General features: G+C 41.5%; 1 protein-coding gene across 1 annotated transcript in view; it reads right to left on the minus strand.

The window, feature by feature from the left end:
- Positions 1–2,674: 2,674 nt before the first annotated feature.
- BPNT2 (3'(2'), 5'-bisphosphate nucleotidase 2) overlaps positions 2,675–24,495 on the minus strand; it is a 31,830-nt gene continuing 10,009 nt past the window's right edge. The window contains exons 3-5 of the mRNA XM_055126801.1: positions 24,312–24,407; positions 10,710–10,871; positions 2,675–7,430 (exon numbers count right to left, since the gene is read on the minus strand). Coding sequence (XP_054982776.1) covers positions 7,159–7,430; positions 10,710–10,871; positions 24,312–24,407 — 530 coding nt within the window. The 3' untranslated portion in view covers positions 2,675–7,158. The remainder of the gene's footprint in view (positions 7,431–10,709; positions 10,872–24,311; positions 24,408–24,495) is intronic.

The raw sequence follows: 24,495 nt of genomic DNA on the forward strand, positions 1-24,495 counted from the left end.
AAAAAAAAAAACTCCTGAGAGTTAGTGCCTCTGGATACAAGCAACTTAGTTGACTGCACACACAGCTTGCTACCATCCAAAGCGTTGTCAGGGATGAAGCTGCAAGCAAAATATTGCATTCTTACCTTTCACTCCTTTCATACCACAGTGCCCTGCTCTCTTCACCCACAACTGTCCAGGTTAGAGCTGTATTCGAGAGAGTTCCAGAGGTTTAGGCAGATTCAGTGCCCCGATTGAAAGATTAAGAAGTTTGTCTCTGTCAAGTGAAGGTGAGACCACAAAACAGGTATGGCCCCAAACCCTAAGAAGCAGGGAAGGGTTGGCCATATGTGATGCAAACATCTTACCACTTGTACTGTCTGGGTCCTAAGGATATTTCTTTTAATTACAAAGAAAAATGTATTTCAAAAGGGCTAGTGAGAGTACAGGCACTGTGAGGTACTTGCCTTGCATGCAGCCAACCCAGGTTTGATGCCCTGCATCCCATAGGGTCGCTCTGGCCCTCAAATATTCTTAGTATCTGTTGATATTATCACATTTTTGTTTTACTTTTTAATTTGATTTGCATACATTAGATTACCCTTACTTGTTTGTAATAAATCCTTCTTGACCATGACATATTTCTGAGGCATTCTTTAATCCAATTAGCTAGTATTTGAGAATAGTTGCATGTATATTCATCAGAGATATTGTTCTCTAGTTTTATTTAATAATGATGTCCTTGTCTGGTTTCTAGGTAGTGTAGACTTATTTTATAAGTGTTCAGGATACCTAAAAAGAATATCAAGATTTGCTAAAATTCACTAATATTACTGCCAAACTTTCCAAATACAGCCTGGAAACACAACAAAATTTAAAAATGAGTAAATAAAACTTTTAACTTTGAAAAAGAATGAAGAATAAATATATTCACTGATAAAGCCATCTGGTCCTGAAATTGTCTGTGAAGAATTTTATAAATTACTGCTTCACTTTCAACAGTTGTGACTGATAATTTCAGGTTATATCTTCATTTCAGTTTTGTATATCTAAAATAACCTACCAAAAGGTTGTATATACTTATTTTTATTATTTTTTTCTCTACTGACTTTGAATTTTTCTAGTTGTTTAATAGCTATTAATTTGTAATGCTTTTATTCTCTATGAAAGCTTGTATCTGTTTCCTTTTAGTCTACTTTTGCTGCATTTCATAGGTTCTGATTGTGTTTTCATTTTATTTTCGTTTTCATTCTTTTTTTATGTGCAGCAAAAATGCTTTTCTTGAAACATATTTAGAAAGATGTGATGGAAGAGAAAAGGAGCAGCACATGTCCAGGAGAAAACACGGGCTTCTCCAGAGTGGGAACAAGCAAGCAAAGAAACACAGAGATGAGCAAGAGATTCGTGTTCACGGGAGAACATGGGCCTGAAGAGCAAGTCTCCTCAAGAATTTTTTAATTATAATTTCCCAAATTGGCCCAATGTTTGCTGAGAAACACTGTTTCATTTCCACATGTTTGGAATTTTTCCAATTTTCTCTTTGTGGTTGATTTCTAGCTGTATATAGCACTGTGACCTGAAAAAAGATTCCAACCTTCATAAATTTATTATTTGTCTTATGCTTATTTTTCTTTGAAAGGTCTATCCTTGAAAAGTTCTGAAGAGCTGGAGCTATAGTACAGTGGGTAGGGCGTTTGCCTTGCACGCAGCTGAACTGGGTTCGATTCCCAGCATCCCATGTGGTCCCGAGCACCGCCAGGAGTGATTCCTGAGTGCAGAGCCAGGAGTAACCCTGGTGCATCGCCGGGTATGACCCCCCCAGCCCTGCCCAAAAATAAAGCCAAAAAGAAAAAAGTCCTGAGTGCACTGAAAGAAAATGGTAAGCACAGCCCCTGGTGGTGAAAGGATACTGCATTCGGGCTGGATCCCTGCCCATCCGCTGCCTGCACTTGGGGTCACTGTTACTCAGGTGGCCCCAGCATATGGGTGCAGGGCCCCCATCACTCCGAGGCCACACCCTGCTGCACCCCTCCTTTCCCTCAGCACCCACCAGCCGAGTTCCGCTCCCCTGGAGGAAGCTCTCCGTTCTCTGCCTCTGCCTAGCAGTGCCATCTTCCTCTTTCGGGTGCATCCAGGTGACCTGAAGGCGGGCTGACCAACCAACCGTCCCACCCTCTCCCCGTGAGGTGCCTGGCCCCCTGCCCCTTGCGGTGTGGAAGGTGGGTACTGCGAACAGCACGCCAAGAAAGCAGACCTGATCAACTCGGCCTCACCAAGGGACAGGGATACTCAAAAGCATTTCCATCTGGATCCCCTTTGCTACTTCAACATTACCAGGATGCAAGGATGAGGAGACAAACCCTGAGCATGCAGAAACATGATCAGAATATGATTTCCTGGCTGGAGCGTAGACCGTGACGAGTACCTGGGGGTGCACTGGCCATACCCAGCTCTGAGATTACAGCCCCACCCTGGCCCGTCAGCGGGACGGGGAGCGGGTGGGTGCAAATCCACACCTTACACAGGCCCTTGACTCGCCTCCCTAATGCACATGGCAAAGTCACAAGAGATACTCTTGGGACAAGTGAGAGGTTTGTAGAAAAACTGATGTAATGGTGACTTGGATGATGTTACTTCTTTAAAAACAAAATGAAAACATGATGAACAATTCTTTCCTGAATAAAAATTTACTATGTATACACCTCAAAGAATTTTAATGGAACATACTAAATCAAACATCACAATTTCTGCTTTTGCAATTACACAAATTGTTAAATACTTTAGGAAACCCTTACAGACACAATGTATAACAAGTTGCTTTAATATTATTCATCATCCTGAACTTCTGGAAGTTTGACTTATTTATAGATCTCAAAGGAAACTACTTATAAATCTCACTTTCTCACAGAGTCAATTTATCTCCTTTTTACTTTAAAAAATAAAAAAAAGTTCTTGTAAGACTTTATCAATGGTAAACTGGGATGCAACATTTGTCAGGCTTTCACAAAATCAGCAACTTAAATAACCAGCATCGCATAAAACCAAAATCCTCTTTTAAGCTAAAAATTCCACTTTTCTTGTCCTCTTAGTAACTGCTAATAGGAATCTGCTGCCCCCTAGAAACTGTTCTAGTTTGTTATGTCACAAAACGCACAATATTTTTAACATTAATAAATTATTGATATGAATTGTGAATTTTAAAAAAAATGATTCAGATATGATAGAAGACTAAAATGACATAAAAGTAAAAATTTTAATGTACTCTACCCTGGTCATATATTAATTTAAATTAAGTCAAAGGATAAAATATCATCTCAGACCTATATACATCAGGATGCCAGTTCTTATAAAAATGCACTTTAGTTGTAAATGCTAGATTATGCAAAAATAATTTTTTATCAATTTTATTTAACTTTAATGAACTTTCCCCACTCTAATATTAAAAACATTAAAAGAACTTAAATTCTCATGGCAAAAGTTTCTATTTTCCCTATTAAAAAATGATTTTTGTTTTCCCTTATTGACACACAATGCCCTGTGATTAAGGCACAACATGTTTTAGGATCTAAGTAAAACCATACAGTAGGTGTATTTTATACAACAACTGCGTGACAAACTTTGTTGTAGGCAAATACTGAAAATAATCGAACGTCTTAATCTAAGATAAACAAAACATCGTATCTATCCTGGACCAGTTACCACACACCAACAGTAAATAGTTACAGCTGGCATAGGCCACAGGGCCTTTGAACCTACTGAAGTCTCTCCCCCGGGCAAGACGTTACCGAGGAGACGCACGCCAGTCACTTCGCTTCCTTGCCTGAGCAGGTGGCCGTGGTTCTTACCTTCGCAGCCCAAGGGAATCCGACTTGGGAACTCAGTCTCTGACACAGGGTCCCATTGCTGGCGGCAGCGGTGAGGGCGGCTGTCTGCTTTGCGCTTCCTCCGCTGCCCTCCCCGGATGCTCCTTCCCAGGGTTCTCCTTAGAAGCTTGGCATCCCCACCACCACCATTTCCTCCAATCCAATCCGGGCAATTTTCAAACAGCACATCCAGAAAACAAGAAAAATGCACCGACTCTAACTTAAAACACAAAGCCCCAAATGTCTTTTTCACTTCATCGTGTAGCCATAAACCAGTTTTTGGTTGATTATTGATTTTAAACAGGGAAAAACACACAAAAGTTGGGAAGGGCATAGCTGCAGACTAAGGACCTGTATGGCCCATGTGAAGGGCCCTGCAGTCTCAGCTGAAACAGGGATAATGGCTCTGAAAAATAATACAGAAAGCATTTTTTCCCCAGTAGTGTAGTACCTAATTCTCTTACATTTTCTGCATGGCTCAGACTAAATGTTTTGTTTTGAGTTGATAGTGTAGTTTTCTAAGTGATTTTCCTTCACCTTTTGAAGATGTTTAAAAACAAAATGGCAAACTAGGATTCTGCCAAAATTGACCTCATCCACTGGGAACTTTCTATGAGGTTATCAGTTCTATTGTAAGATTTCAGCAGTTAAATCTGAAAGTCTAAGAATGAATTCAGGGCTAAGTGTTCAGAAGAGTATTCTGTTTAAGAGAAGCAGGGAGGAAGGGGGAAAAATAACTGGGTATACAAAACTTAGTAGTCAAGAGGAGCAAGGAAAAGAATAGCTATGGGTACTACATACTACTGTCAATGCTTTGATTCGATACGATGCATAAAAATCAATCTGGAGGACTATTACTCTTTCGGTAAGAGCAAAGACGAGGACAAGAGGAGAGTGGGAACTGCAGAGACAGAGGGCCACCAAGAGTAAACGCTATAATTCTGTTACACTTTAGAAATAATTTTATTATGTAATTCTGGGAGATAATAAGACATGTCTCAGTATCTTACTGTATGTTCTGGAGATAACTATATGTTATCTCTCATGTGAATAGACTGATCTTTGCACTGATATTAGTTCTGTAATGTATATTGACTTCTAGAAACAAAAAATATTAAGTGAACTTTCTATAGAAATACTTAGAAGTTAGGGATGTTGCTCAATGGTACGGGCCTTAAACTGTGCACGCATGAGTTCCAAATCTCTCCCCTGCACCACCCCCTCACTCACACTCACACTCACACACACACACACAAATTCATTACCAACTAGACCATACCCAACAATTATAAAAATAATGCATTTAACTGTCAGTTTAAATGTCAGTTAAGTATCTTAACCTTTGCACAAAACAAATCCTTCACAGGATTATTTTCCACATGCGGATGAAAATAAAAACAAAGCATTAATGCTTGCTAATATGATTCATTTCTATTAAATCAGAAAGTTTCAATAACAAAAACAATACCAATTAATTTTTTTCCTAAGTTTGATACATTATAGTGAAACAAATGCTTGTAATGCTTGTAACACAGGGTTCTGAAAACAGCATAAGCCTTTGCACCATTTTTTTCCCTACGAGAAGTAAATCTTATTTCGTTGCAGAGGACGTCGCTACCATTCTATTAAAAATTCTAAGGTCTATTGAAATACCAAGTGCACCAAGTAATCTTGAATGAATTCTCACTAAACCAAAGACTACTTTCTGAAGCCCAATTACCCTATCAGATTAGGGCCCATTTGCAATTGGGGTGGAAATCCATATGTCATACTAGAGTCAATTCCTTAATGAAGTCAATTAACTTAATAGAATGCAAATCTATAGTAATTTTTTTTCACATTCCAACAGGTTGGAAACATCCATTCTTTGGTCAATTATACCTACAAAATAGTAAAAGTAAAAATGAACCAAAAGTTGTTTTAGGGTTAAAAAAATTGTTGAAGAAATCATGAGAAACTTCTCTCCTTAACAGTATGTTAATAAGATACAAAAACATCAATGTCACATGAAATAATGGTAATTTTTACATGAAGTTTCCAGATATCACTGTGCAAAGTCAGACAACCCAAGGAAAGGTATAGTTCATAAAGCAAGGTTGTAATTACGGTGAAACAGTGAGACTGCTACCATCTTTTTTCCAACCAGATGTACTGAATAGAAAACAATTTCATTAGAAAGCAACTTTAACCTTCACTATTTGAATATGAAGGGAATTTATAAAGCATCTCCAAAGTCACTACTTAAGAGTTTGGTTAGATCATATCCATTTATTAATGGTAAAATCAACCATAACTCATTCTTGATAATGAAGGTATCTCTATGTACAAACCTGGTAAATTTTTTTAAGTATGAAATCAAAAGGTTTTTTATTTAATAAAGTCTAGCTCAATACATGTAATGTCAAGTAACTTTCAACAGTAGAATCATTAATTTTCCTATATTGCCTTATAGCTTATTCTATCCCTAAGAAAATGTACCAAAATCCTAGTGCTAACCCTGAATCCTTAGTCCAAACTGTAACGAGTAAAGACTAAACGTTGGTCAAGAGGGAAAGTACGAACCATGCACTGTCCCTAGAGCAGGAAAACCAACAGCAAGATGGAGGAAATGAACTCATGGGTACGAAACACTTTCCTTTATAAACAAAATAAAGCGCACACACCGAAATTACAATTACAGTGCTACCACTATGTATCTAAATTATCTACTAGCTGGTGAACCTGTTATTAAAATTCCAAAGAAAAAAACAACGTAAGATTTTTCTACTTTACTCTAAGAAATATTCAGTAACAGACAAACAGAGATCATTTGTTGAAGATTAAATGAATCTGTGGCTTCTTGTGCTTCCCATCTGAACCAGGGATACAAACCCCCGATTACTTTATTTTCACGAAGGAGATGGAACTGTAAAGCAGTATTAAACACGCACACAAATCAATTCTTTCTTCAGCCCGATTCCATACCAAAGTACTGAGAGTGAAGATCATGATGTATGTGAAAACAGTGACTCCTAACAATGAGACTCAGCTAGAGATTTCAGTTCACAAGTATGGAAGTGTGTGTGCCTTGTGTATGACAACTGTATGAAAATAGTCTCAAAAATAAAGACAATACTTGAGGCATGAAGCAACCCACTTCCCCTGATCTGGCGTCTTGACTCCAGGGAAAATAAGTCTCTGACGCTTCACAAACACTTGAAACCGTTGGGAACGGCGTAACCATGCAGTTTCCACGCCGTGGACGCCACCCGTGTCCCGCCAACATTCCGAGCTGACTACCGAGCTCTGGGCACGCTGCAACCCGCAATGGCTCCGGTCACTTATGGCCCGTCTTCTCCAGGTCCGGGAGCTTCCTGACCAGGGCCTGGTGGTTCATCCTGATGCTGGCGAGGAGCCCCCCCTCAATGCCGTCAGAGCCAGTGTAACTGATCTCCTCACCACTCAGGGTCGTCATATGTCCCCCAAGGGCTTTTAATATGGCATTGCCAGCACAAATATCCCACTTTTTTATATATGTCACATGGATATATAGGTCAGCTTTTTCTTGACTCTTGTCAGGCACATCCAAGAGTGCGAGGACTTTATAACCTGAAAAATAAATACAGAATTTAGGTTAATATTGGAAAAGGTAAAGGAAAGAGCTGTTTTGGCACACTGATAGAAATAACGGCAAAGGGTGTGCTGAGCGCTCTGTACTCTTTCAAACTGTGTCTGAAATAACTTTGAAATAGTTTTGGGGTTTCTTTTTATCCAGACATAAAATTTAAATGAACATAAGAACAGCACAAGGGGCTGGAGCAATAGTACAGCGGGGAGGGCGATTGCCTTGCAGGCAGCCAATCCGGGCTCAATTCCCAGCATCCCATATGGTCCCCCGAGCACCACCAGGAGTGATTCCTGAGTGCATGAGCCAGGAGTGACCCCTGTGCATCGCTGGGTGTGACCCAAAAACAAAAACAAAACAAAAAAATAGCACGAATAAGCGATTCAATAAAGTAGCACTATAGCACTGTTGTCCTGTTGTTTGTTGCTTCATTAGAGCGAGCATCAGTAACGTCTCCATTGTGAGCCTTGTTGTTACTGTCTTTAGGATATCGAATACGCCACGGGCAGCTTGCCAGGCTCTGCTGTTCAGGCAGGATACTCGGGAGCTTGCCGGGCTGTCTGAGAGGGTTGGAAGAATCAAACCCGGGTCAGACACATGCAAGGCAAACTCCCTACCTGCTGATCAGAAGTTGTAAAAGGAACAAGGAGCTCCTAATACTGTTTTTTGGGGAGACACCCCATCCTTAGCAATGCTCGGGGGTTACATCCAATACTTTTTATGTTGCAAGCATAATCCTGGTAGCAAAAAAACTCAAACACTGGGGCCAAAGAGACAGTACAGTGGGTAGAGAGCTCGCCTTGCACAGTCAGCCCAGGTTCAAATCCCAGCACCCCATATGGTCTCCTGAACCCCATTAAAATAATCTTTGTGTGCAGAGCCAGGAGTAAGGATTGAGCATTACTAGATGTGTCCCCAAAAGAAAAGAAAAAAGCCCACGAAACAAAAATCCCCCACAACATTACAAAAAAAGAACACAAAAACAACCCTCCTGAACCAAACCTACAAAAGGCCCAAAACCAAAAAAACTAGAGATATACTCTTCATCAATACAAATAAATTTAACACCTGTGAACTGAGTTAATCATATACAAATACATCTGACCAATTAAGAATCTACCGGTAGAAGGAGGAGAGGGCTGGAGCGACAGTATAGCAGGTAGAGCGTTTGCCTTGCATAAGGTTGACCCGGGTTCAATCCCTGGCATCCCATACAGTCCCCCTGAGCATCACCAGAAATAATTCCTGGGTGCAGAGCCAGGAGGAAGCCCTAAGCATTGCCAGTGTGAGCCCAAAAGAAAAAGAAAATCTATTGGGGTCAGAGAGGCAGTACAACAAGGGTAGGGGTATAAGTTGCCTTATACGCAGACAACCAGAATTGGATTCCCAGCATTCCCAATGGGCCCCAGAGCACCGCCAAGAGTGAACCCTGAGTGCAAAGCCAGGGGCAACCGCTTGAGCATCATCAAGTGTGCTCCTTTCCCCAAAAAAACAATCTATCCCAAGAATTCAATATTGAAGAAACTGCTTTTATTTCTGTGCTCGGCCTTTGGAACTATCTCTCCAGTCCTGAATAATATTTCTTTTCCAAAGTTGTATTTCATTACATAAACTTCAATCAAATACAATCAAATATTTCTTTAATGTTTTCTACCTACATGCTTCACTTAAATATTTTCAAAGGCCAGATATGAAAGAAAAAAAAACGCATAATACTCAAAATACTACTATTATTGATTTTATAATGAGGCAAAATCTATGGAGTAAAAGAATAAACACAGAGGAAACTAGGGCTAGATTTTGGTTCTTCTCATTTTCCTGGGTTATTCTGGCATTACTCTGTGACCATCCTAACAGAATCTGTAAGAAAGCAAGAAAGTTATATTAAGAAAGGTAGATATAGAACTGTGGGATAACTCAAAAGACTAAGCACATGCTTTACATGCTGGAGTTGTAGGTTCTATCCGTAGCACCACACGATCCTGAGCACTGGGACAGATCTGAGTACCAGAGCCAGGAGTAGCCCCCCCTGAGATCATCAGGTGAGGGCCCCAAGCAAAACACAAACAAGGGGGGCCGGAGCGATAGCACAGCGGGTAGGGCGTTTGCCTTGCACGCGGCCGACCCGGGTTCGATCCCCGGCATCCCATATGGTCCCCCAAGCACTGCCAGGAGTAATTCCTGAGTGCAGAGCCAGGAGTAACCCCTGAGCATCGCTGGGTGTGACCCAAAAAGCAAAAAAAAAAAAAAAAAAAAAAAAAAAAAAAACCACAAACAAGGGGGGAAAAGGAAGATACTTGTAATTATAAATTAAAATGAGTATGCTTAAGGATTACTTTTCTCTTTGTGACTATATAAAAGAACTTTTAATTAACTCAATTCTTAAACCATAATTTGCTATTTCTTTGAATTAAAATACTTGTCTTAGAAATAGTCCTCAAAACAAGGTGCAAAGAGCCCATAAGCTGGATCCAGGAATGTCTTACACCCATTTTTGGGTGTAGCCCTGAGGGGCTGTTCTGGGCGGGGGGGGGGGGGGGGGGGGGTGGGGGGAGGGGGGGGCAACACCCAGCAGTGCTCTGGGCATACAGGGCTCAACTGAACACTTAGTGGCAGGGCTTGGGAGGCCACGTGTGCTCGGGATGGAGCCCATGTCAGCCACAGGCAGCTCAGTGCCTTAGCCACTGCACCTTCTCTCCGGCGCCTAGCTCTAATTCTGTTTAATTTTTAGTTTACAGAGAGGTCAAAAATAAAATAGCATGCAACAGGTACCATATGTTAATATGTTACAGGCCAAAATACTTCCCACTAGAGAACAAAACGTACTTGAGTGACCACAGTCTCTGGCTGGACTCAGATGTGCGAAGTGAGGTACTTACAGGTACCCACAACATTCTAAACTTATAATGGCTCCACTACCCTCTACTATGGGGAGCGTCTTAATGCTGTCACCCCTTCCCTGATATCCCTACAGCTATATTTTAAAAACAATTATTCTGAAATCCGATTGTATATACAAAACCATACTGGTATGCCACCGACAAGCTGGTGCCGTCTGCCGTGTTTCCGGAACAGAGAGCCCTACTGTGACGCTGGTTCTAAGAAGGCACGAGAGGCTGAGCACGGAGACCACCGAAGAGGACAGCACACCTGTTCACCCTCTTTCTCCCCAAGCAGAGGACCACCGAGTGTGGGGTGTTTCCTGACCCAAGCCTTGCCCACGCTAGACACGTCTGCTAAGGGTCCCAGGGAGCAGAACGTACCAGCACCGCCAGCCGGAATGATGGTAGTCTGGTTCCCGAAGGTCTGCAGGGCAACCTGCTTAACCATTCCCGAATGCGAGCGAGACACAACGATCCTGGGGGTCTTCTCGTTGTAGGCAGCGCGGGCCTTCACATTGGAGCCACCGTCGACCATCGCCCATGCTGAAAAGCAAGTACAACAACCGTTAAACAGCACTGGAAGTCGGGAAACTTGGCTCAAAGCACTAACAGTGACATACAATTTTTTAAAAAAATATTAATAACCCTCTTTCACTAAAGTACTTGCCTTTATTTCTGAAACAGAAAACTTTTTTTTTAGAGCATAGGACTAATTTTGACATTAAAATGTTTTGTTTTTTTTTCCAGAAGTACGAGACCCTGTCCAACCGGAGACTAGAGCATTAGCCTTCTAGAGGCCTGAGAGGTTCTCCTGAGCGGCGACGCGGCACCACAGCTACCCGACTCCCTCGACTCTCTCTACTTACTTGCCTCCCTCCAAACGTGGTCCTCAGAGCAGACCCTGCAAACACCCCACATGCTGGTCCTGGATCTTAAACACGGATTCCTGCTGAACCCAACCTGACAGCTAGGAGCATAACTGATAACTCTGAATAACCCAAATTTTTAAGATCAATTTTTCTACCACACTACCTCTTCCTTTAATATAGTCCTGGTTTCGATGGTTTGCATATTGACTCAATCTCCTAAGGTGCTTTGCAAACATGTAACAGTTAAAGCAGCAAGTAAATTAGGTTTCCAAATCTACTGTACCAGAGATCAAAAAGAGAAAATGCTCCAAATTTCAAAGTAAGAACAGGTTTTGTAAAGGAGATGAAGAGATCCCAGAGATGGCATGGAATATTTTTCTGATTAGAAACTTTTCTTCACTGACTACCAAACTATACAAGAAACAAACTTACTCTGGATTTTCCCAATTAGATTGTTGCTCGAGCAGGCACTCACTATGGCATAAAATATAGTCCACCTTGGCTAGCAGTGAAAGCAGCTGCATTACCACTTACTCCTGGCTGCAGAAAAAAATCAGAAGAATTAAAGGAGTGGGTCTCTGCATTCCCCAAGGATGATGGCAGGCTCATGGAGGCTTACCACACTTCTAAAAATCACAAATAGCAAACAAGTAAAGAAATACAAAACTCTCAATACCAAAAGGAGCAGAGACTAGCTATAAGCATATAAATTATGACAAAGATGGTGGAAAAATACCAAAGCTCAGCCAGAGAAGTGCTGCAACAGCCAGAGTTCACAGAAGTGCTACCAAGTGGGGGATTCTCGGCAGCTGCAGAAGCCACCGAACATCAGCCATGACTTCTCCCAGCAAGAAACGGCGCCGTCTAAAATGAGAACGTGGACGGCAGGACTGACAGGAGGGAACAGAGCAGCAAGAAACGAGCAGGGAGAAAAAGAGACCTTGAGGACCCAAACGTGTCGCATCAAGAACAAACCACACGATACGTGACATCTTTTGGGATATGTCTTCAAAAAAAGAGACAATCTAGAAGGCAAGAAACAGAGGGAAAGAGAAGGAATGGATTGAAGAGAAGGATCCCGCCAAAACAAGACAGCATAAAACAGGGAAGGAAAGATATACAAACACAAAAAGAAAAGGTACCTAGAAATAAAGATAATCTCTTCCTCAAACTACAGAAAGCTGTACTGAGAATCATGCCAACTTCTCCTGTCATCAGAAATGTGAGAATAAGAGCAAACCACGAAAACACAAAAAAACGTCAACAGCAGAGCAGCAAGAGGCCCCACGATCAGACCCGTGTCCAAGAGCGCAACAGGACTCAACAGATGGACAAACAGGAGAAATGAAATGCAAACTCATTACAGGGAAGGAAAATGGGGGTGGGGGGTCAAAATCATTGAGATTTTAGCACTACATCTTCTGACATACAAGGACTTATAAGGAACTTGTCCAAAAGCACAGCAAGGAAAGGAAAAAACAAAAATATCAATGAAGCAAGGCTAAAAAGATCCGGAAAATAACAGATATGGAAGCCAGTAAGAGTCAATATATCTGAGTCCCACAAAAATAAACAAAATAAAGAACTAAACTTGACAATTATGATTCAAGCCCATGTCCCCGATATAGAAATTAAAATGGCCTCCCTTAGGTATAAATCATGGAAACATTTATCCAGGAAGCCAATTCTCAATCCAAGATATAATACATTTCTACTATTAAACTTCAAAGATAAAGTTTTATAGCCCTATAGGCAAAAAGAGCTATCACATAAAAAGAAATTCAGATTAACAGCTTTTGCCAGCAAGATCTGTGTGCCCATACATAGATATCATATTAGTCAAAAGATGTCACTAGTTAGTCAAGAAAAAAGGGCATACAGACAACTGAATAATCTCCTATCGTAATTCACGTCCTTCCAAAACGGAGAATGTAATCTCATTTGAAAATATGATCTTTGCAGATGTTAAAGCTGAGGTCTTACTGAATTAGACTGGGTCCTAACATCAAAGACTGCTGTCTTCTAAGAAGAAAGAAATTCAGAGACAAACCCAAGGAATGCCCGTGAAGACTAAAGTATGGATTGCCGCGACAGTCTACACAGCCAGGAGAGCCCTGACACCTGCCGGGAACTCAACAACAGAACAGAAAGATAAACATCCACAAAGAAATTAAAAAGGAAAGTGGTCAAGAAGGAGCAAATAAGCTAATTTAATGGTCACTTCAGACCCAACAGGTAATACAAAAACATGATTATACAATCATTTGCAAGGGAAAGGGCTGCTACTGCGCGGTCAGTAAAGGTGACAGGACCCAGCTGCCCTGCGTGTGGGACCCGGCTCACTCCCGACCATAACAAACGCTGATCTGCATCAGCGTGTGGGCCCGGCTCACTCCCGACCATGACAAACGCTGATCTGCATGTGGACCCGGCTCACTCCCGACCACGACAAACACTGAAGTGCGTGTGGGACCCGGCTCACTCCCGACCATGACAAGTGCTGATCTGCGTGTGGGACCCGGCTCACTCCTGACCATGACAAGTGCTGCCCTGCGTGTGGGACCCGGCTCACTCCCAACCATGACAAGTGCTTGCTGATCTGCTTGTGGGCCCGGCTCACTCCCGACCATGCCAAGTGCTGATCTGCGTGTGGGCCCAGCTCACTCTGCACCACCACCTCAACCGAGCAAAGCACTCGACAAAGAGATACTAGAGTTCAAGGCTGATCACACTGTATCTCTAGGAGACCCATGAGAGATCACAAGGTTGTTTGGTTTAAACAAAGGGGGAAAGCTGCTCTTCCCACACACCATGACGCCAGTTCCTTCGGGAGGTGGTTTACTCTAACTCCATCTTAGAAACTGGTAAAGGGAAAGAGCTAATAATTACCTAGTACATATGGGAAGTCCCTGAAATTTCAGGATAAATAGCCCAGCTAATGGGGAAACTTATCTTTAGAAGAGTGACAGCTATTATAGGCATAAAAACAAACAGGATTAGAGGCGAGGGATGAGGACCAGCGTTAGAGCACGAGCCATACGGCGCTGAAGCCCTTGCTGAATCCCTGGCACCCAAAAACAAACGTAAAGAACACAAGAGAATTAGAAAATCCGCTTTTACACCTTGAACATCTTAAAACTATTTATTACGTGACAGATTAAATCACACCTTATTCTCAAATGGTACTTATTTCTCCGCCCAGGTTAACTGCTGGTAGCAAGAGAACCCAAACAACTTTAAACTGAAAGATCTGTCATGAACACCTAGCCTCTCAGCATCTTAAGATGGGTCATTATGTTAAATAATATGGTTCCGGAGAAAAACGTGGAGGATACCTACATTGTAGTCTTGACAAAAAGTATTTAATCTTAATCCAATCAGATCTAATTTGTACTTTATAAGAAAAAAAGCAAAAATAAACGAATAACTCCCTGAGAAAATAATCAAGAAACCCCAAAAACAGGACATTCATAAACTACAACTGACCTGGTGATCTCTTCAAAGGGGAAAAGGAGACGAGGGTTGTTTTAAATTTTAAATTAAGAAAATTTTTTAAGTATTTGAACAACAACAAAGTTCTTGACTGGGAATTCAAACTGGCACAGCCATACTGCAAAACACTACTTGAGCTTCATCAACAACTGAACAGAAAGCTACTATCTGATCCAGCAATCCCACTTTTGCGAATCAATCTGGAAACTGAAAAAATAATTTTTTTAAAAAATACAGTTACATCCACCCTAATCATAGCAAACAGTGAATTATGGAAGAAATCTAAGTGCTTCCCCTTGACAGATGACTAGGTAAGTGCGTGGTATGTCAATACAATCGCATATGATTTGGGCCAGAGCGATAGTACAGCAGGGAGGGCATTTGCCTTGCATGTGGCAACCTGGGTTCAATCCCCAGCATCCCATATGGTGCCCCAGAGCCAGAAGTAACTTCTGAGCATCGCTGGGTGTGACCCAAAAAGGAAAAAGAAAACCAGCAACAATGGACTATGATCTGACTACTAAAGAGAAAAGTGGAACTGCCCTCGCGCCCAGAGAATCACCCTCGGTCCCTCAGTCTCCAGGGTGAGCTGTCCCGGACCCTGCACCCCACCCACACTAGGCTTCCTCTGCCCGATGAACAGCCCAGCTTCACAGCTCCTCGATTCGTCTCAGAGAGAGTCGGAGCTGCTGAACGGTTCCAGTTCCACAGCTCCCAGAGCGCACAGCTGCACACAGGGCCGTGTGACACCTCCTGATGCCACAGTACTGACAGCCCAGCAGGAGCACAGCAAATTAGACAGGAAAGCTGAACAGAAGCTCATTAAGCGCAACAAGCAAAAAAAGTAACACAGAACGTTCAACGATAGTATCAAACAACTCAGTAAAAGCTCAATGACTTTCATGACATCACGAAGATGTATGTTGTAAGAAGCAGTAGCACTGTCCTATGTGTCCCCCACACACCCCCCCACCATTGTTCATCGATGTGCTCCAGTGTGCACCAGTAACTTCTTCATAACTTCTCCACTGAGAGACTTGTTACTATTTTTGGCATATCTAATACGCCACGGGGAGCTTGCCAGGCTCTGCCGTGTACTCGGGATACTCTCAGTAGCTTGCCGGGCTCTTCAAGAGGGATGGAGGAATCGAACCCGGTAAATTATTTTTTGCCTGCCAAGGTGGCAGGTTTGGGGAGTGAGTGGGAAACTGGAGACACTGGTGGTGGTACTGGTGTTGGAACAATGAATGCCCGAAACACCTGTATTATGAACAACTTTGTAAATCACCATGTTTAATATCACAGTGTTTATAAATAAAGTTTTCAAACATAAAAAAAACCTTCAGTAAAAAAAAAAATGACAGTAACTAACAAAACCTTTCACATGCAAAAAAAAAAAAAAGGTTTTTTTAGGATGAGATTGTGCCATTCACAGCAAATGGGAAGAACTTGACGGCATTATGCGAAGTGAAGTAAGACAGAAAGAAAAAGACAAGTGCTTTACGACTTTACCCACAAGTACCATATAAGGACACAAAGTAAGAAACTAAAATAGGGAGCACTGACAACAGAACTAAAGCTGGCTACCTGAGGGGACGAAGGTAGGATGAGAACAACAGGTGAGTCAGAGAGGAAAAGCAGAGATAAGCTCCATCTGGAAGAGGACTTCTAAGACATGAGAAATGCTTGTCACTTTACTGGACCTTGGTTTAGAGAAACCCCAGTGTAAAACCCAACTAAGAGACAGCTGAGTAAAGTATCAATATCGGATCCATTAGATAATGGTTGTTAAGATTAATTAACAGTACTGTTTCTTTGTAGAAATATCACTTTTAAAGATATATACTTAAGTAGCACTACAGCACTGTCGTCCCCTTGTTCATCGATTTGCTCGAGTGGGCACCAGTAACTTCTCCATTGTGAGACTTGTTGTTACTGTTTTTGGCATATCGAATATGCCACAGGTAGTTTGCCAGACTAAAAACAAAATGTCATGATCCTTGCAATTTCTTCAAAGCATATTGAATTGTTACATCCAGAAATTCACTGCAATTTTGATATTACGAAGAATTTTTTTTAACTTCTCTAAATTCTTTTTGAAAATAATCAAAACCCAGTTCTACCAAAAGAAACGTTACACAGTGTTCTAGCTCTAGAGGTCAGTGTTGTATAAAAAAGTTAACAGCATAGCTCAATAGCACCAGAAAATTTTAGTTGTCAGTCCTATTATCAATATATAGTTCATGTCATGAAAATTCTGAACAATTTAAGGACACAAACAAAATAAGAAAATAAAACAGGGAGGCTATCTCTGCCTATCTTTATTATTCTATTTCTTTTGGGGTTTTTTGCTTTTGTTTTTGTTTTTGCATTTGGGGTCACACCTGACAATGCACAGGGGTTACTCCTGGCTCTGTACGCAGAAATTACTCCCAGCGGTATGCAGGGGACCATATGGGATGCTGGGAATCGAACCAGGGTCGGCCGCATGCAAGGCAAACGCTCTACCCATTGTGCTATTGCTCCAGCCCCATATTCTGTATTTATTAACTGAATGAGTAACTTCTGGGGACTGAGAAGGGTGTTTGCCTTACATGCGGCCAACTCAGGTTCGATTCCCATGATCCCACGTGGTCCCCTGAACACTGCCAGGGGTAATTCCTGAGTGCAGAGCCAGGAGTAACCCCTGTGCATCGCTGGGTATGATGCAAAAAAGGAAAGGAAAGGAAAAGGAAAAGGGAAAGGGAAGAAAAGGGAAGGGATAGGGAAAAGAAGAGGAAAAAAAGAAAAAGAAAAGAAAAGAAAAGAAAAGAAAAGAAAAGAAAAGAAAAGAAAAGAAAAGAAAAGAAAAGAAAAAAAAGGAAAGGAAAAGAAAAGATAAATTAAACTTCCAAATAAGGTTATGCTATCCTTGTACACTTGGAATGTCACCAAACATTTCATTTCATGAGGTGAATTACTGTCAGTAGATCTTAATAATATAGTAATATGAGAAATGTTTGGTAATAGTGAACCAAGGAACAAACTAGAGAGCCCTCTAGTACTTAAAGGAGTAGGGGGATTGTTGGTTGAAGTGGCAGTAACAAAACCTATTGCAGGAAATTAAAAAGGAGTGAAGTATGTTGGCAGAGTCTCTTGCCCACGTGCCTGACTGTCTTCACCGGGGACCCTAGGAGCGGGGCATGTTGAGTTTCCCTCCCCACCTTGAGCAGAGCCCCGGCAGCCGAAGACCTCCAGAACCCTGCCACAGCCATGCTCAAGGCCCCTCTCCATACGTTCAGACAAGCCTCATGAATGAAGGAACTGGCAGAGGAACCCAGGTGTGCGGGACCCAGGGCTAAGATCTCCAAGCCTGCTCGGATCGGGACTGGGCCTCTTCCGCCCAGATCCCCCATTTTCCAGTAGCTTGGCAAACACTTGGCACCACAAACTGCCCCCGGCACCATGTAATCTCATCAACGGCCAACATCCAGGACTATAAAACAACGCTCCTGGAAGCGTGAGGTCTCGACCTCTTATAGCCTAGTTCTCCCTCTCAGAGAACCTGGTAAGGTACTGAGAGCATCCTGCCCGCACGGCAGAGCCTGGAAAGCTCTACCCGCTGTACTACTGCTCTGGCCCCCACTTGTTTTAATCTTCAAGTTTATTCCTTGTATGGTTCTACAAGGCATGGCAGAGCCTGGCAAGCTCCCCATGGCGTATTCGATACAGTAACAAAAAGGGGTCTCATTCCCCTTACCCTGAAAGAGCCTCCAATGCAGCACTGCTGGGAAGAGCAAGTAAAGAGAGGCTGCTAAAATCTCAGGACTAGGACGAATGGAGACGTTAGTGGCGCCCACTCTAGCAAATCGATGATCAACGGGATGACAGTGATACAGTGACAGTGACATGAAAATTCAATATATGGCGACAATATTTACGTGAACAAAATAATTCAAGCATCTTAAAAAAATACCGTAAGCTTTGTAAGTATATACATGATTGATAGTGCTGCAGTAGTAGTGATAGGAAAAAAGCAGCAAACATTTTATTACATACTATTATGTATTAATCCTAATATACTAATATACTATTAGCCCTATTATGAAGTCCAGTAGGAAATAAAAGGGATAGATAGTATTCTGCTACACAAGAGTTCAGACTTTATTCATTTTTAAACACTTTGAATTTCCACTGAATAGATACACTACACTTACTCAAATCTTTATTCGTTACTACACTAAAATACTATTCAAGTATCTTTGCTTCTAAAATCTCAAACACAATTAATTAGTTTTGCTCTAACTGTGCTCAGAACTACAGTATTCACTTCCATTACAGTAAAATGCAGTTAAATTCTGGTAAACATATACCACCAATTTCAATAGTCTATAAATTTATAAGAAAAAAGAGCAATCCAAAGAGCACAAATCATAGGGCTGGAGCCATAGCATAGCAGGTAGGGCGTTTGCTCTGCACGCGGCTGACCAGGGTTCGATTCCCAACATCCCATATGGTCCCCCGAGCACCACCAGGGGTAATTCCTGAGTGTAAAGCCAGAAATAACCCCTGTGCATCGCCGGGTGTGACCCAAAAAGAAAAAAAAAAGAAAAAGAAAAACAAAGAGCACAAATCAAACGACCTTCAAGAACTGAAAGTCAACATAAACCTAATAAAGAGCTTAATAATTGTTTTGGAATGCTGACTACCTTGTATTAATACCTTGTATTAAAGCTTTCCCCTGAAGTTACCTGCATCTATCAAAGAATGGGACATGCTATCACAAACTCAATTTTTTTTTTGTATACGACTTTTGTCTTTATTAATAAGGGCAACTCCTTGCACAATAAGGCTGATTCTCACTGCTCAGTTCTTATTCTTTTTATTAAAGAGTATGGCTTCCCTATTTTAGGGAGGGGGACACAAATTTTTGTGGAATAAAGATTCCTTTTGGACAAGCATTTCATTAATCTATTCTACACACAGTAACAAGTAGTCTCACAATGGAGACGTTACTGGTGCCAGCTCCAGCAAATCGATGAACAATGGGACAACAGTACTACAGTGCTACCCACTTAGCCAAGCAATATGGAAACCAAGGCACAAAACTGATGACTCTGTTGCATATTTTATACCAATTTTCGGTGCATTATATTTATTACAATTGCAATTCTCTTTGGAGTGAATTCTATTTGCCACTAAGGGTACCACGTAAACATTTGGTCAATACAATGAAGCAGAGAACTTCAGTTACTCTTTCTTATGCTAAGAATATAAGGGATAAAGCTTTTGTCCCTCTTGTCCCCATTTCTTCCTGCCTTACTAAGGAGAAGCCCCAGTAAATGAAAGAACCCATCTTTGTGAACATGCCAAAAATAAAAAAAGCCCCATAATAAAAGACATAGATAAAGTCCCGAACAGCATCATAAAGTCACTGAACCATACCATCCTTCCAGTCTTATCAGATAAGAATGTTAAAGGTTTTATTTAACCACTGCAAACAAAAGCTGTATGTGCAGCTAAATAAATCTTTACACAGAGAGGTAATGAAGGATGTTTTCAAGAGTAAGAGCTTTCAAAAACTGATCTCTTTACATAACCCTATATGCTGTTTCTCTTTTTATTTACAAAAAAAAAAAAAAAAGTTAATGCAATTCCGGCATATTTTCCTGTTATTTTGAGGCAGAAATTAATATGACATTATTACGAAGTCATTAATACTTGCAGCAATTATGAACTGTATGGTTTTTATAGTATGGGTTGCTGCTTTTCTCATTTGGAAAAAATAACATGTGTGTATGCATATATATGTATACACACACATATAAACATTGTTCTTCGCAAAGTTACACAGCAAGTTTCAAATGACTTAACAGAACAGGCAGCAAAATTTAGACAACACATTATGTTAAAAATTATGCAGAAATTATTATGAAACTGGTGTTATTTGTCTATAATCTCTACAGTTGATTTTCCAATTTATCTGTATGACCCTGAAGAATTTGAGTATTATTTTATCAAATGAAAATAATTGTGACCTTCCTTCATAAGCTATATGAGTTCTTCTAAATTATACTCCTGTATCCAATTTCCCCATTTTAACACCCGACTTTAAATTGGATGGCACTAAAAGACATTTCAAAGGCTCCAGCTGTTTGTTATCACTGGAATATACACAGAAGTGATGTATGTGACCTGTATGTCAAACCTCTAGTGGGAAATGCCTCCACCTCCCCTTTTATCCCCTGCAGGGGTGGAAATGCCGCTGGAGCAGTGAGCCCGCCCCACACCAGCAGAGCAGGGCACTCATTTTGGGACAACAAAGCGGTACGTGAGAATGATCTGTGTCCTTGGGAGCCATCACAGTCACTGCTGTCAGCAAAAAATAAACTGAAGCTGAAAGAGGTGCTAATTATGCAGTACAAAACCGTGGCACATAGGGGGCCAGAGCGATAGCACAGCGGGGAGGGCGTTTGCCTTGCACTCGGCCAACCTGGGTTCAATCCCCGGCATCCCATATGAACCCCAAACACCACTGGGAGTAATTCTTGAGTGCAGAGCCAGGAGTAACCCCTGAGCATTGCCAGGTGTGACTCAAAAAGAAAAAAAATAATAATAATTAAAAAAAATAAAATAACAGTGGTGCATATTAGTTGCATAAATAAGCGGTCCAAGCTGCTCCCCAACAAATTCTGTAAAGACTGAAGGAAATATGTGAAAATCAACCAGAAACCATGAAGCAATTTCATAACTAAAGGCACACTGCCACAGTAATGACTGTAACTAATACAGTCAACTTTTAAAACTACCTAAATTATGAAAAGATATAAAGAGTCGATATAAAGTAGATTTCCTTGAAATGCATTGGCATTCAAATATGGTTTGCTGATCTAAAAGAAGCTACAATCTAACATATAAGATTATCAGGCAAATTAAATCAAGTAAAAGCAGTCAAAAATTAACCTTGTCCCAATTTTTCTCCAGTGGACACAAGGGCTCTTCATGCAGGGTTGGCCACACAACTGAGACGAGAGAAAAGGCCGGAGCCAATGACAGAACTGTGTGGACAGACACACGTTCTGGGGATTTGCTCCCTAGAACCAAGTACTCTAATCTCAGTGGCTTACAATAAGAGACACTGATTTTCTCGGTTTGGAACACTCAAGTCCTAAATCAAGGTCTTGACAAGGTTCTGCTAGCACTCTTCAGCAGAATGTGTGTCTTACCCAATCACACTCTCCTTCATATTTGCTTTATCCCTAGTGCCTGGATACTCGGGGATCGAATGGGTCAACCACTTGGAAGCAGTGCCTGACCTCCTGTTCTGTCTCTCCATCCTGCTCATGTTTGGTGACTGCCTCAATGACACATGCAAACACCTTAGCTCCAAATGTTACATTCTAAATTTCTGAACAATTATGGGTTTCTGAACTGTAATTCCCACCCAACCCCCCAAAAATACACTTATCCTTAGAAGTTCAAAATCTGCTTGTTTCAAAATAAGACCAGAGATGTAATTAGTTAATATGAGCTCATGTTTGAGTAGGACTATATTAATAGTCACATTAATACACTCTAACTAGCCTCTTTAAAATAGACCAGGCACAGACACTCAAGGAGCAAACCATGCAATTATGGAGGCAGAGACAAGTGTGATGTGTCTGCAAGCCAAGGGACACCATGGATTGTTGCCCAAGCACGAGAAGCTAAAAGAAAGAGATAAAAGGACTTTCCCCTACAGTTTCAGCAAGCACTGCCCTGCCACCATCACCCGGATTTTATACTTTCCACTTTCTAAATCATGAAAAATTACCCATTTGTTAAAAACCTAGTTTGTGGGTTTTTTTTTTTTTTCCAATGGCAACTCTAGAAAACTACCAGGTGTGCATGTGAATGAACTCACTATATCTGGTTATCAGGGCTCACTTTAACACCTGCAAAGTGGTGATACCTACATCATCACGAAGCTCATCATCTCAGCGAACAGTGGAGACACGGGGCCACAGAGTCCTTGGCCCCTGATTTTGAGAGCAGTTAAAATTATAGCTAAGATTATAACTAGGACAACTCCCTTCAGGATGCCAACAGTACTAATTATGCCACTGCTTTCCTCAGCTTCTCCACCATGACAACTCATGGTGCCATTAATTACCTGTGACCATCGTCCAGACTAGGACTGTAACTCTGAGACCAGAGCCAGCACACTGTCATGGTACCGAAATACCACCCTTGTATTCAGCAGTACCGGCAGGGCTTTGGGCAACGTCACTGCTGAGCTGAATCGGAAGCTCTGTGGCAGGGTCTTCCATAGTCTCACTCCCAACACAACCATCAAGGATCTGACCTCGATCTCTAGAAAGTTAAGCCACGAGACTGCACAGAGTTGGAGAGGCAAGAATGCCCCAGCGTCACACCTAATCTCAGGAGAGATGCCAAGCCAAGCCAAGTCAACTCCTGGGCACACTGGTCTTCAGGTAGAAAACTGGGTCCCCACCCGGCTGAAGCCCTGCAGCCGCACCCACACACCACAGACACACCATACAACTGTCACAGCTTCACTACTTCATGACCAATCTCAGAAGAGACACCGAGCCAAAGCCACTCCCAGGTACACTGGTCTTCACGTGGAAAATGCTAGGGCCTCATTGAGAGGCGGGGTCAGGCCAAAACTTATCCCAGTTCTATAGGTCCTGGAGCTCTGACGCCTCCAAATTCCACAATACTGACAGCCCAGTAGGAGGAAAGCGAATTAAATGGGAAACCAGTACGGAAGCCAACTAAGCTCAATAAGCAAAACAATAAACAAAGGCTCAGCTAGCAATGAACAGCTCGGTAAATCCATAACGATTTTAATAACTCCACTGTGATATGTAACAATTTCCACAAATTTTCTTTTAACTGAACTATTTTTGATAATTCCACTACAATTTTGTTGTAACAAACAATAAAAAATAAATTATTTTGTGCCTTCCAACGGGGCAGTCTTGAGAGGTGGGTGGGAAACTGGGGACGGTGGTGGAAGGACGGTCACTCACGCTGGTGGACAAACTGGTATTAGACAGTGAATGCCCAAAATAACTGTACTATGAACAACTTTATAAACTACACTGTTTAAGTTTCTTTAAAAAAAAGTTGTGGAAGCAAGAGTCCAAGGAAGCTCATAACACATTCAGGACAATACAAGGGTGATCTTGGTTTCTGAGACTCTCAGTGTTACCATTCATTCTGATGCTGAGTTGGTTCTAATCCTAGGTCATTACCTGTTATCATGGTGAGATAAAAGATTTGGCTAAGACCCTTCTTGCTGGACCTCACAATCCATACAGAATATCCAAGGTCCAACTCCCTGGGCCTCATCCCTATCAGGACATGGGGTAAACAGAGGACATGCTGCTGAGGCCTTGAGACAGCACGTGAAAGCTCTCTTATATGAACTCAACTGTCTTAGCCTCTAGAGGGTTAGGAGCTGTTTGGTCTTGTAAACTTGAACTGACAAGAACATACTCACTGTATTCAGTGAAGACACAAAGGAGGACAGGGGATTAACCTGTAACAATTACTGTGCCACAGATGAGATCCTCACAGGACAGCAAGTATACACATGTGATTTAGTAAGTCATGAAAATTCTAGGGTACTTCTTACCTGTATATTCAGAAAATGGCTTATGGATTACTCCTAGCACAGGTTTACCATTTACTGCAACACACACCATAGTGGTAACATACTGTCGAAGATCCTCTATGAAAGAAAAAAAATATATATATATATATATAATTGACTAGATTTATGTGCATAAAATATCTTTCATTACAAACCACTCAAGCCT

The sequence above is a fragment of the Sorex araneus genome, chromosome 2 (genome assembly GCF_027595985.1).
Source record: "Sorex araneus isolate mSorAra2 chromosome 2, mSorAra2.pri, whole genome shotgun sequence".
Lineage (NCBI taxonomy): Eukaryota > Metazoa > Chordata > Mammalia > Eulipotyphla > Soricidae > Sorex > Sorex araneus.